General features: G+C 41.8%; 1 protein-coding gene across 2 annotated transcripts; it reads left to right on the top strand.

Moving 5' to 3' along the window:
• The first annotated feature begins 385 nt into the window (after nucleotides 1–385).
• OAT (ornithine aminotransferase) lies at nucleotides 386–13,053 on the top strand. 2 transcript variants are annotated; one of them, XM_084525988.1, is made up of 10 exons: nucleotides 386–458; nucleotides 3,268–3,494; nucleotides 3,991–4,215; nucleotides 4,357–4,452; nucleotides 6,146–6,273; nucleotides 7,800–7,922; nucleotides 9,039–9,167; nucleotides 10,141–10,254; nucleotides 11,305–11,449; nucleotides 12,370–13,053. In XM_084525988.1, exons 2-10 carry the CDS (start codon nucleotides 3,296–3,298, stop codon nucleotides 12,528–12,530), a joined length of 1,320 nt encoding a protein of 439 aa, XP_084382114.1. In that variant the 5' UTR covers nucleotides 386–458; nucleotides 3,268–3,295; the 3' UTR covers nucleotides 12,531–13,053. The 2 variants fall into 2 exon arrangements, with proteins under 2 accessions (XP_084382114.1, XP_084382115.1); XM_084525989.1 differs by lacking the exon at nucleotides 386–458 and adding an exon at nucleotides 946–1,202.
• The last annotated feature ends 242 nt before the right edge of the window (nucleotides 13,054–13,295 follow it).

Below are 13,295 nucleotides of genomic sequence, written 5' to 3'. Positions count from 1 at the left end.
TTGCCCAGGGAGGTGGTGGCGGCACCGTCCCTCGGGGTGCTCCAGGAGGGGTTGGACGTGGTGCCTGGGGACACGGCTCAGCGGGGACAGATTGGCCCAAACCCCGTTTTTTCATTTCGTCTTTATTTTATCCATTTCTGTTCGCTTTTCCCCGTGCTCTCCCTTTCGTTCCCTCCCCGGCCCCGCCAGCTCCCTGCGGGGGCGGCGGCCCTGAGGCAGCGCCGCCAACGGCCGCGGAGGCGAGGGGGCGGGCCCTCCCTGAGGGCTTGCGGCTCCCTCGCCCTCCGATTGGCCGAGCGCGGGGCGTTCTCCTCGGCGGGAACCAATGGCGGGCGGCGGCGGGGCAGGGGCGGGCGGCGGCAGCCAATGGGCGGCGGGGCGTGAGGCGCGGTGACAGCTGCCGCCGGCCGCCCCCGCCTTTGCGCCGCGGGCCGCGGGCGGAGCAGCAGGGCCGGCAGGTAGGGACCGGGGCGGGGGGGACAAGGGGGAAAAACCGGGCCCGGCCTCGCTTCTCGCCTCATGTCGGGGGCCGCCGTGAGGGAGGGGAGCGCGGCGGGGCCGCCGTGCCGTGAGGGAGCCTTCCGGGGTCCCTCAGGGGTCCCTCAGGCTCCCCTCAGGCCCGTTGGGGGTAAGAGGCCTGAGGGGAGCTCGCAGCCCGCCCGCTGCCGCCCGCCTCAGGCAGGGCCGCCTCCCCCAAAATGTATTTATTTCGTGTTGTTTTTAGCCCTGCTGAGGTAAAACTGGCCCGGGCGGGTTTATTTTCTCCGGTTTAAGGCGGTGTAAGGCGAGCAGCGTTACTGAGGGGCTGCTATGGAGGAGAAGCTGCTTCCCTAGCGCTCAGCGGGGGGGGCTGGCCCCGTTTCTGATGCAACACCTCCCGCCTGCCTCCTGCCCTGTAACGAGTTCCTGCTTTTCCCCCCTGCTGCACCCCTCCTTCTTCCTGAAACCGCCGTGCGGATCGCCAGGAGCAGGCTTCTCCTCGCTTTTCGGCTCCAGATGCAACAGGAATTCGTGGTTTCGCTCTGCTTTGCTCAGGGTCACGCCCCCCATGCTCAGCTGAAATGATAGAGCCTCGCTTCCGCAGCTTGCAGGTCGTTTCTTCCTCCTGGAGGGGAAGTCTTTCTGATTAAGGTTTGCCACCCTGAAGGAAGAGTAATTCTGTAACTCTCCCTGCAGAACCTTAACTCTCTGGTGAGGTGCAGGTAAGAGTTTCACTCCTTTACAGCTTTCATTTCATGGGGCATGTCCAAAAATAGAGGAGCTTATCACAGAACCAGCTGCCCTGCCAGGGAGGTGTGGCAGGGGCAGGGTGGCACAGCCCAATGGCAGTTAAGGGGTTAAGCAAGTTGTGTTTCTGAGTGGTGCAGCTCTGTCAAAATTTTTCTTCCATGAAGACATATTTGCCTTTTTTTTTTTCCTTTTTGGTAAAATATTTGAGTGACAGTCTTGAGGAGTATTAACACAGACTGCTAATACTTAACAGCCCTGAGTTGGTAAAACGCCCAGGGCTGAGGAGCAGCTGATCTCCTGCTGGAACGGGGACTGCTGATTTTGGTAGATGCAGGAAATCGTTTTTCTGGCTTTGCTTCGAAATGAGGAACGGCAATATAACGTCGGAGGAATCTGCTGGAAGAAAAGCCTCTTTAAGGTGACTCATCCAGCGTGCAGTCCTTTACCAAAATAAATGTAGAATAATCTGCTGCTGCAAGCAGCCTGAAATAATCATCTCCTCCCATAAACTGTCCCTGTGTTCTCCTGTTTTTTACACATCTTTTGCAGTGTACTTTTGTTGTTAGGTAGTGCGCCAGTGTTGAGGTTCCTTAAAAAGCTCTTCAGTTTGCTGTGGAGTCTGTTGCAAAGGAGGCTGCATTGGATAATCAGAGCACTTGTCATTGTCATCTTCATTGTGGGCTAATAACTTTTTACAGTTTGTAAGTGTGATGTTGTGCAAGACTGGAATCTTTAGCTCTGACTGCGCTTGGTCTTGCTAAAGTGAGCATCTCTGCCTTGGCTCTCTGCTGTCCCCACTACTCTCATCCTTCTCTTGCGCTTCTATAAGTAAGAACAAGTTGAACGTGGAAGAATCCTTTGCTCCTTCCAGCTCTCACAGACATCCTGGGCCTTTCTGGTGTTAATGCTTTCCCCTGAATGAAAAGACACAGAACTTACCTGCAAAGGATTCTTTTCACGCTGTCCGAGTGTTGTGTTTCAGGTGCTTCTTAATCCTTTACCATAATTTGGAAGTGCTGTCAGAGAACTGTGGAAACAATTTCTATTCCGTTGTCAAATACAAATCTGAAAAGATTCACCACATCTTGGAGTTCCGCCTTCCACTTTGATGGACTTGACAAGTTTGTTTCCAAAGACACGTTAGCCATATAAGTCTGGGAATATTAATTACACTCTTTGGTAAATGCTTGTGGAATTTAAATGGAAAGATGCCACCTACTGCTGGGAATTAGACCATGGTTCTGTTCTTCATTTTTGAAGGCTTAGTTGTGTGGTTGCTCTGACAGAGCAGGAAGGGGAAAAATGCAGTGGAAGTTCAAGTTCCTAATGTTTTTCGTGTGTGTGTTTCATGAAATTCTGTTACTTTCCATTCATTTTTTCATTGCCTTGAAATGCCCCTAACAAGGAGTTCTTTATGTGTAGCTGGATACGCTTTAACATCAAGAATGCAGTTTATACAAAAAGCCACTAACTTGACTTCTTAAAGCTGACCTTGGTTAAAACTAATCTGTCCTTTATCAGTCTGAAATTATCAGCTAAACATTATTTGGTCAGGTGCTTCTTTCCAGCCTTATATTATTTGCTTTCTGATTCTGTGTTGAGATTTCTCTTAAGGAAGTCTTCGTCAGATGAAAGGCATTTCAGCAGCCCCAGCGGCTTGATAAACTTAACTTTCTGATCATTTCCCTGCTCTGCTAAACATAGCTTGTATTAATAAATTTAGTTGCAATTTAAGGCACAAAGAAAAGGTACTTTTATAGGTAAAAATTAGGGGACTAGCTCTTAGGCTTGCTGAGTCGTGCAGTTTTTGTTCTGTTTCTGGGAATGTGCATTAGAATAGGGGAAAAAAACAACTTAGTTGAAGTCAGTGCTGCGTTCCTTTATACTTCGTACAAGCTTTCCTAATTGCAGCGCAGAACGGTTGGGAAACCTGTAATCCTGGCAGTAGAAGCGCTTTAATCGCGTCATATATTTGTTCAGAAGTACTGTCAGTGCTAATCATTAACTTCTTTTTTTTTTTTTCCTTTTTTTTTCCAGATCTCTCACGGCATACCTGAAGTCAACAATGTTTTCCAAGCTCACCCGCCCGCAGAGCCTCGCTGTTCTCTGCCGAGGTGTTCATGCTTCGCTGAGTTCTGCTACCTCAGTTGCTACCAAAAAAACAGTTCAAGGACCTCTGTCCTCTGATTACATTTTTGAACGTGAGGCTAAATATGGGGCCCACAATTACCACCCGCTGCCTGTGGCTCTGGAGAAGGGAAAAGGTATTTTATTTCGGTTGCCCTGGCTCCTGTTGATGGGATGTGTATACATAATGATTTTGAGCTAATCAGTTTCAAAACTCTTTTCTTGTCGGGCTGGGAGCAGAGAAGATTGAGATAATTGATGAAGTAAAGGTAGTTAATTTGCAGGCCATAGCTCTCTATGAGGCCTTATGCTGCAGCCTTATGAGGCCACTTAATACAACTGTGCTCTCTATAAAATGATTTATTTAAACAAAAGTCTAAGTTCTGATGATTTCCGTAACTAAAGAATAACTCAGCAAGAAAGCTTCAGGCAGCTCTGTTTCTTCTGCTGCCTTGCATGGAGATCTTCAGTGTTAAGGTGAACATGAAAACTGCATTGGATCCCTGTTTAAGTGTGTACTTAACCTTGTGTACTGCTCCTGTGTTTTGGCTTGATTTAAATTTACTCTGATTTTTAACTATATTTTAAGGGGTTTGCTGCTCCGCAGTATTTACCATACTTTTATTTTTCTAGGTATTTACGTGTGGGATGTTGAAGGCAGAAAGTATTTTGACTTTCTAAGCGCTTACAGTGCTGTTAATCAAGGCCACTGTCACCCAAAGATCGTGAGTGCTCTGAAAGCTCAGTCTGAAAAACTGACCCTTACCTCTAGAGCGTTCTACAACGATGTGCTCGGTGAATATGAGGAGTTTGTCACCAAAATGTTCAATTATAACAAAGTTCTTCCAATGAACACAGGTAAGAGGAAAAAATAATTTTATTGCCACTGTATTTCTTTCCATGAGAATCAACACTTTTGTGCTGCACTGATGCGTTTGTTACTGCTTTGATGACCTGTCCGGTGTGCAAATATGATAATGGTGCTGCTTTATGTTTTAGGAGTGGAAGCTGGAGAAACTGCCTGTAAGTTGGCTCGGAAGTGGGCATACGTTGTAAAAGGCATTCCGAAATACAAAGCAAAAATTATTTTTGCAGGTACGTTACGTGTGGGTTATGAGTTGAGGTACTGAGAAGAAGGCAGCTCTAGACACTGGCGGTAGCACTCGTCCTGTAGCTGTAGCGATTGCACTGCAGTATTATTAATGCTTTGTTTTTTCACTGAAGGAAGGAAAGCACTGTTAATGAAGTGGTTTATAGAGCTTTATAAACAGCAATTGGATATATAAAGTAGACGTTATTTGTACTACTTAACCCTTTTTGTTGTCAGATATTGCTTAATAGCTGCCTGAAGTCAAATGGAAGCTGCATTCATCCTCCACGCTCTTTTAATCACTGTTTGGGTGTTAAAGTGCAGTATATTTTTATTCCTTCTTTCTTGTGATACCTTTCATTTGAATTAAACGGTTGAGACCCCTCTCAAAAATCCCACATTCAGGATAACCTCCTTCCTTCTCTACCAGTGTTTCTCTTCGGCATTCTTTAATTCGGTATTCCAGAAGCTGGCTTTAATCCAGTAAAGCCATTTTGTAGTCTTGATCATACAACAAAGGTAACAGCAATCTTGCTAAAATTGATAGTGGGTCCTGACTATCTAAGTGGTGTGCTTTCATCCTTCATCTGCTCTTCTTGGCTATATTACAGGGAAAAGTTGCCTACCACTGAAGAAGCTACTGTGCTTTGCTGAAAAATGACTGCTTAGGGCTAGTTCAAATAACTTCTATTTGGTATTTTTTGGTTGTAGATGAAGTGCTTTTTGTTGATTCTGCTGCTTTTCAATGGCTCTGTATTTTATACAACTTCCCAGAATGAAACTAACTAATAAGTGATTTATTTATGTATTTATGTATTTATTGCTGTTGTTTGTTGGTTGCTACAGCTGCAGTCTGTTTCTGACTTCTGGTGCATGTCATAGCTGAACTATAAATTGTCATTAGACTGCATTTATAAACTGAAATTCAAAGTTGAGCACTGAGTTATGTCTTCTAGGGACAATTAGATTTTTTTTTTTCCTGGGAATTCTTTAAACAAATATTTCTCCATTTCTTCCATGTATATTTTATTTTGCTCTTTAGTCAGTCAACTTTCAGTAAGTGCTTTCTTACTTCGATAAGTGACTCCCCAGAGCATAGCAGGGGTTATTGTGACCGTTTTGAACTCTTATCTTCCTTATTCTTATCAGACATCTAATTATCAATTAGGTGATAGTAAGTTGATTCAATGGAAATACTAAAATAATTTTTCATAGTCTTGGTAATAGTTAGTTCCCAACCATTTTAACTCATGTTTCTATATGAAATAGTGCAAAGTCAGAGTGTTTTTAAAAATATAAACGGCTTTTCCTGGAACTTTGAACTACACAGAAACGTATTTTTTAGGCTTACTGGCAGCTTTATTTATAGGATTTAAATTCTGGATGGTATTTTCTTCATGGAAGTTATTTTGTATACTTGCCAGGTCATGTCATAATATTCGTTTGTTTTTCCAACGTGCTTTTGATAGAGCAACCTGATGTATTTAAGGCATCAATGGAAACTGCTAACAATTGCTGGAAGGATGCTAATGTTAGACAACTCTTAAAATTCATTAGCAGGTCAAAAATATGATGTCCTACAAACTGTTCTGGCTCTTAGTTTTGTAATGAACCTCTGCCAGTTATGTGAGGTTAAAATGCATTGTAATTTTGTCAATGAGATGTCTGCTATGTAATTATTGATATTATTATTTTTAGCTGGCAACTTCTGGGGCAGAACAATGTCTGCTATCTCCAGTTCTACAGACCCATCCAGTTATGATGGATTTGGACCCTTTATGCCAGGTTTCGAAGTGATCCCGTACAATGACCTACCAGCTCTTGAGGTATTTGGAATTATTTTACTGTGTCTCTTAGGTAAATAGCAAGGCAGGAAAATCAGAAGCTTGTCATTTAAAACATATCCATTAAGAAATATGTATTTCTTATATATGTCTAGATACATATACACTGCAGGTAATGGGTGTAAATTCTCCTTTGGCTTTGATTTTCAGTTTACTTTAGGAGGTAGAAGGCAAACAACAAGATCTGTTTCATTTCAGGTGTAGAAGATGTTTCAGGTATAAATAAAGAACAGCAAATAAACTGCAAGGGGATTCACGTTACACTTGCGTGAAGTAAAATATGTTCTAAAGTTGGGCGTGGATTCTGAAGCTAGTGTCTTGACTTACTTTTCTCAGAAATGCTAAGGATTCTCCAATGACTGGATAACTAGAATTCACTGCAGTTGCTTACCAGTCTTGCAAGCTTCCTAACATCCTTAAAAGCATGCTAGGCTGGAAATTCATTCAAGTTACTGAAATGCTACTGATTCCCCAACAGCTTGACAGTGCAGAGTGTTGACCTTGATTAAAACTTCCCACACTCATAGTCTGGGTTTGTGCATTGGAGGGTAGATGGTGCTTGATAGCAGCCATAGGGTAACTGGATTTGGGACCTGAAAGGCAGGAGGGTTCCAGCTAAACAGAAATGGTACTGAGGCAGTAGGATCATTGGCATGCATCATCTCCATGAGTGACAAGTCAGTCCTCCCTGTCTGCTGTGCCTGCTTAGTACAACGAGCCATCTGTGGAGGTTTATGGGACAGATGCCCGCCTCCTAGGAGTTCGTTTAGGGGAAACTAAAGGCTCTCTGTGTTATAGTTACTTTGTGGAGTAGCTAAATCAGCTTTGAACCTAAGTAAGGCTGTTCATTGTGAAAGCTCTGTAAGTATTTACTGGCTTTCAGCTAACTTTATATTGAGGCTTTGAGTATGCTCTGGAGACCCAGAACCCACATCCGTGTCCATCAGACTAATAACTGAATTGATCCTGTTTACGGGGCAGTATTAAGGAAAGCTGCAGTAAACTTGTGCTGGGAATCTTCGTATCTTTTGAGTCTTGTAGACTTGTAAACCTTCTAGAGCTTGATAGTGCAAGAATGTAGCTGGTGGACTTTGCTTTAAGATGACAGCTTTGTACTAGAGAGCCTCCATTCCTTTTTGTTTGAGGTGAACTGGGGGAAGCATTGAGCAATTGTTTGCCTTGTATGGAGTAATGCAAAACTGAGTATATTTCTGAGGTAACTTATGAACCAATCCGATAATCTGCTTGTCTGGCTTTGCAGTTTTTTAAGGTTCGTAATTCCCTGAGTGAGCACACCAACTGATCTTTTGAGGCAAGCAGGGACATCGGCTTCTGTGTTGGAACTGAAATGGCACTGAGATAACTGTCTGACAGGAATACCGTTACCTGCTTTTAGGATTGAAAACAGAGTGACAGCTAGGTTGTGCTATGTGCTCTTCCCATATTTTGTAAATGTGACCTGAGTACAAGTTTTTCTTTTTCTCTTTCTGTGCACATCATATTTACAGCGGGCACTTCAAGATCCCAACGTAGCCGCTTTCATGGTTGAACCAATTCAAGGTGAAGCAGGCGTGGTTGTTCCTGACAAAGGCTATCTCACGGGAGTGCGGGACCTCTGCACAAAGCACAACGTAAGGAATTCGTTAGAATTAGGTGGCTTAAAATCACATGCTGTGTGTCCTGGCATGTCTTGTAAGGTTATTCTCATGCAAGGTATAGGACTTCAAATGCTGTTTTATAATTGCAGTGGATTAGGGTAGGGATACTTACACTTCCTGCTTCCTTACCTGGAAGTACTTCTTAGCAGTGCTCACTTTTCTCTGTTTATTATTGCTGTCACCAGTGTAAGTTTCTAATGGAAGCTTTTGAAACTGCATTTATTTTAATTGAACTCTACATTTCTTTTTCACTCTTGTTGTTGTTGGGTACTGCTGATGCTCAGAAGCAGGCTGCCTTCCCTTATTGCAGCATCAGCTTGGTCAGGCTCTTGTACAGGTCTAGGCTTTGTCCTTTGTAAGGAAAATAACAGAAGTTTTACTGATTCATGGCTTTTTATTGCCATGGAGCCTGTCTGATTTGAAAATCAGCACTTTGTTCTAACAGAGTTCTGATTCTTAATTTCCAAATGTTACCCATAAATTATTCCAAACCTTCAGAGGAAGCTATTGACATACAAGTAATGAAGCTGCCTTCGCTGTTACTGTGATGCTTACCTCACAGAAAAGGAATTAGGTACTTTATGAATTTCAGCACATGACAGTAGTGCAGCTTAGGAAAATGAGATCAAAGACTTGCATGTAGGCTCTCAGAGTCATGTAGACACTGAGGCATCAGACTGAGACCAGCAGAGTTGCTAAAATGGCATTTTTCAGAAGCTTTCAAAGGTCAGTTTCCAAACAATGCGCTTGGAGTAAAAGATGGACTAATCCTAACTTTTTGGAAATCTCACTTGCTGTTGTAGTGTAAATAGATTCTGTTTGAACAGGGACCAAGCCGATGTAGAGTATTCCTGATGTAGCAGAGAATCTTTGTTAAAGATGTCAGAGAGAATTAGGGTAGTACATTTACTTTTCATTAGTTTGACATTTCACAGGATGTGTGCGTCTTGAGGGGGTAAAAGAAGCGCACATAGTATGATACAGCTGGAAGGTCTTTCACTGCGTGCAACTCTATTTGAACTGAAGTTCAATGGGAGTGAAAAGTCATTTTTTGTAACGTGTGTGTTTTTTCTTTTTATCTCTATAAAGGTTCTGTTTATTGCCGATGAAATCCAGACGGGTTTAGCCAGAACAGGAAAAATGCTAGCTGTTGACCATGAAAATGTGAGACCTGATATAATTCTTCTTGGAAAGGCCCTTTCTGGTGGCTTATATCCTGTGAGTAACAAAAATAAATAAATAAATTACTTGGCTAATCATTTTTAAAGTAATTAAGACTGAAAGTCTACTAGTTGGAAGACAAATTTAATATTTGCTGTGCTTAGAAATCGGTGTTTACAAGATTAACTGTAATTTGTGACCCAGATAGTAGAGCCTGTGAGTGATGCATCAGAAAATTATGGAATACATAGTTACATGTATAGCTGAAATGGCTAGAGAGCACTGAACTTTCTGTGTTGATACTTGAATTGTTAGTTTGGCGCATCATTAGATGCATCTTCTGGGATTTTTTAGGTGTTTTGGTCATTGTTAATTGAATAGATTTGATGTATCTCTGTTTACTTCAGTTTGATAATATCAGAAAGGTAAGTGTCTGGTGGTCAGCCTTTCATTCTGGAATCACTAGTTAGTGATTCTAACACTGTCTCTGGGCAGTAGATCATCACAGTCTTGCTTTAATGAATTTCTGATTAACTTTGTAAAATGGGAGAAAAATAACGTGTGCTAAAACATCATCTATTAAAAGCATTTTTCTGAACAACTGGCATTAGTTCACTTGTTTGTCATGCCCACATGACTGGGTTTATCCTCCTGGAGTGACATAAATTTCTGCTGATTAAGCTGAAAATTGCAGCTTGCCTTGAACTGTTTTGGCTTGGTTTTGACCTGTTAAACAGAGTTATGAAACTTAAACTCTTGAAATAATATTCATTTTGGAGAAATGCCTCTCAGCTGTAGTTAACTGCTGTATATTACCGGTATAGCTGAGTGTATCTAAGGGGATTAAGCTGTTCTGTGATTGTCAGATGTGTCCTCTTCTGCACAGAGCTAGGAATGTAGATGTAACTTATCACCAGGGGATGAAAAGCACCCTTTCCTGAGCCCTGAGGAGAAGTTTACTTCGGAAAGATTTTAAGTTTACTGTTCTAAATGATGTAGGCAAATGAGTTAGCTGACCTTTCCATTCTAGGTCTCCGCAGTGCTGTGTGATGATGAAGTTATGCTGACCATTAAGCCTGGTGAACACGGATCTACATATGGAGGAAATCCGTTAGCCTGTCGTGTTGCAATAGCAGCTCTGGAGGTTTGTGTTTTAATATTTGTATCCTAAAGAAATAAAGATGTCACACAGACATTATCTTTGCTTAAATAAGGAACATTATTGGTGTTACGATACAAATAGAAATTTATGTTTAATAAGAATGAAAAATTGGTAGTAGTTAACTACTTGCATGTGGAATCATGTCAGAGAATGGCTTGGGTTGGAAGGGACCTTAAAGATAGATCATCCAACCCCAACCCCTGCCATAGGACATAGGACACCACCCACTAGATCAGGTTGCTCAGGGCCTCATCCAACCTGGCCTTGAACACTTCCAGGGATGGGGCATCCACAGCTTCTCTGGGTAACCTGTATCAGTTTCTCACCTCTCTTACAGTGAAGAACTTCCTCCTAATGTCTAATCTAAATCCATCCTCCTTTAGTTTAAGATCACAAAACAAATTCTGAAGTCTTAGCTGAAAATGTACCCCAATTTCTGTGTATTTTATTGTCTTAAATTTTATTCTGCCATTGAAGCCATTATCTGAGACAAGGTTTAAGGTACTTAAATTCAGTAGAATGATTTTACTAATTTCACTGAGTCATTTTAAAAATAGTATATTTCATTATGCCATATTTAAGAGTTTGCTGCTCTGTGAGCTTGATAACACACATGGCACTGGAGCTCAAACAAAAACTAGTAAAATATATTGTACAGATACCATATTTTAAACATTCTGTGACTGCATAATTCACAACATTTAAGCAAGTCACTTAAAAAGCCTCATCGTTGCCTGATACATGGACTTGGCCAAACTCAGAGATTGAGTTTTCAGAGGTTTGTCTTTCACTTGGGGAGGAAAAAAAAAAGACAACTGGAAAACAGTTTAGAGATTTGTTTCTTGTGAAAATAAAGGAGTGAAGGCTTAATAAGTAGCTTGGATGTGCTATGTTTGCAGTGGCACCTTGGATGGGTCAGCTTTTGTATCTCAGCAATTGTAATGTCCCTGTGTGCCATGTGGGAGTAGACAACTAAAACAAATGCAGTGCCCTTCAGTTGACTGAAGCACTAACCTTCTAACCTTCCTGTAGGTAATTGAAGAGGAAGACTTGGCTAAAAATGCAGAAAGAATGGGTAACATATTAAGAAATGAGCTCATGAAGACACCATCTGATATTGTGACTTGTGTCAGAGGGAAAGGACTGCTCAATGCAATTGTAATCCGGGAAACCAAAGGTAAGGAAACACAATCAACTGCAGAGTCGTAGCATGACAAACAATTTTCGAGTTGAAATCGCAAGTATCTGTGGAGTAGGGACATAGCTTATAGTCATCTTGTTTGGGTTCTGATCTTGGCACTGTAGTACTGCCTATAAATTTGAGTGTGTGCTATTAAAAGTAGGAGGCTTTTACTATCTCAATCTAAACTTTTTTTGTTTAACAACATGAATTATTTTATGACTGGATAATGTTCAAACCTGGTGGTGAACTTAGCTCCCCACAAATGCCCCTTTGTGTGTTCAGCTGGAGATAACTGACCATGTCTGGAAGGCTGGTTTCTGTCAGACTGTGGGAAGTTTGGCTGAGGTTGTTTATTCCAGGATAATTAGATGAATACTGGAAGGCATAAGGAAGGAAAGAGTTAACGACTGAAAATAAGTTTCTAGGGATTAACACACTGAAGCGCACCAGAAAATGGTTTAAAAGCCAGAGCAGACAATTTTTTTTTTTTTTTGTCATCAATATACTAAGCGACAAAGTGCTGCAAGGGAAGGGCTGTAATTTCTTAAGTCATGCATGTGATGCGCTGAAATCCAGGCATAAAAGTAACCTTGTCTGAGGTCCTATCCAGACTTATCTTACCTGCCTCTTGCAGGCTTCCATTTCTAGTTTTCTTTGTTTAATCCCTTGCTACAAGTAGGCAGGCTCTCATCTGTGAAAGAGCAAAGCTCAGTTTTTGCAGCAGCCTTAAATATTCACTGCAAATTCAGGAGAGCTGCTCAGATGTCACCACTTCATTTGCGAGAACGAGCACATGATATTTGATTTTTCTCACTACTAAATGACAAGCAGTTTACAGTCTGGCTCCTCATACCACGTGCTGAAAATGCGCTGCTTTCTCTGGCACGGTGTAAATGACTTTCCTTTCATTGCAGACTACGATGCCTGGAAGGTGTGTCTGCGGCTTCGCGATAACGGACTTCTTGCCAAACCTACCCATGGTGATATCATCCGGCTGGCACCGCCTCTGGTGATTAAGGAGGATGAAATCAGAGAGTGCATCGAAATAATTCATAAGACCATTCTGTCCTTCTGAAAACGTGGCTTTTAAAGAGTATCTGCTGACTGACCCGAGCTGGTGTGTTGTTATATGTGCGATGAAGGCCTGCACGTGAAGCAAGCATCTTTAATTCCTTTTATCTAAGAGGACTTAAGTCTTTAAAAACAGGAAAAAAAAAAAAGAAAAAAAGCTGTCTTTTATTTTCTTCCGAGCCATTATAATTTAATAATGATTTTAAAGAGCTTCCAATCTTGGAATACCTGGAGATGAAGTGATGAGGTTCTGTTCATCTAGTCGAAACTTACCAAACTGAGTCAGAGTGTTTGAGGGGGGCACATCTGTAGAAATGTGCTTAATTATTGAAAGTCTTGGCCAAAGTTTAGAGTATAACTTATATATATATATATATATATATTTAGTAAGGGTGCTCTTGAGCTTTCAGAACTCTCCCAGGCATCACATTTGGTATTTTTGCCTCGTGGTGAGATGTTTGTAGTGGGGAAGCGCTTGCCATTATGGTAGAATTTCTGTTTTTCATTTACAGCTAGAAAAAAAACAATGCTGAAGATTTCACAAACTGGGTGTTGTGCCGGTGATCTTGACAAGCATCAGGCTGTGTTCTGTGTGTAAAGCATTTTGGTTTTATAACTCGAGTTGCTGTTCTCAAGACTGGTCTCGGTGTTTGGCTTTGCAATCTTGTAAAATAGATCTGAGTATACAGATCTGTTTTTACTGTTACAGAACTTCCTATAATCTGGATGTTTCTATTAAAACATGCCTTGCTTTAAGAAAAAAAAGTTA

The sequence above is a fragment of the Aythya ferina genome (genome assembly GCF_964211825.1).
Source record: "Aythya ferina genome assembly, chromosome: 7".
Classification (NCBI taxonomy): Eukaryota; Metazoa; Chordata; class Aves; order Anseriformes; family Anatidae; genus Aythya; species Aythya ferina.
The sequence above is the reverse complement of the archived record's forward strand: the minus strand, read 5'-3'. Positions and strand labels throughout refer to the sequence as shown.

What these genes read in the sequence shown, in the direction of transcription:
- OAT (XM_084525988.1), top strand. Translation starts at nt 3,296, where the DNA reads ATGTTTTCCAAGCTCACCCGCCCGCAGAGCCTCGCTGTTCTCTGCCGA. An exon ending in AGCAAAAATTATTTTTGCAG is followed by an intron (nt 4,453 to 6,145) that starts GTACGTTACGTG and finishes TATTATTTTTAG; the next exon opens with CTGGCAACTTCTGGGGCAGA. An exon ending in TTTCTGGTGGCTTATATCCT is followed by an intron (nt 9,168 to 10,140) that starts GTGAGTAACAAA and finishes TTTCCATTCTAG; the next exon opens with GTCTCCGCAGTGCTGTGTGA.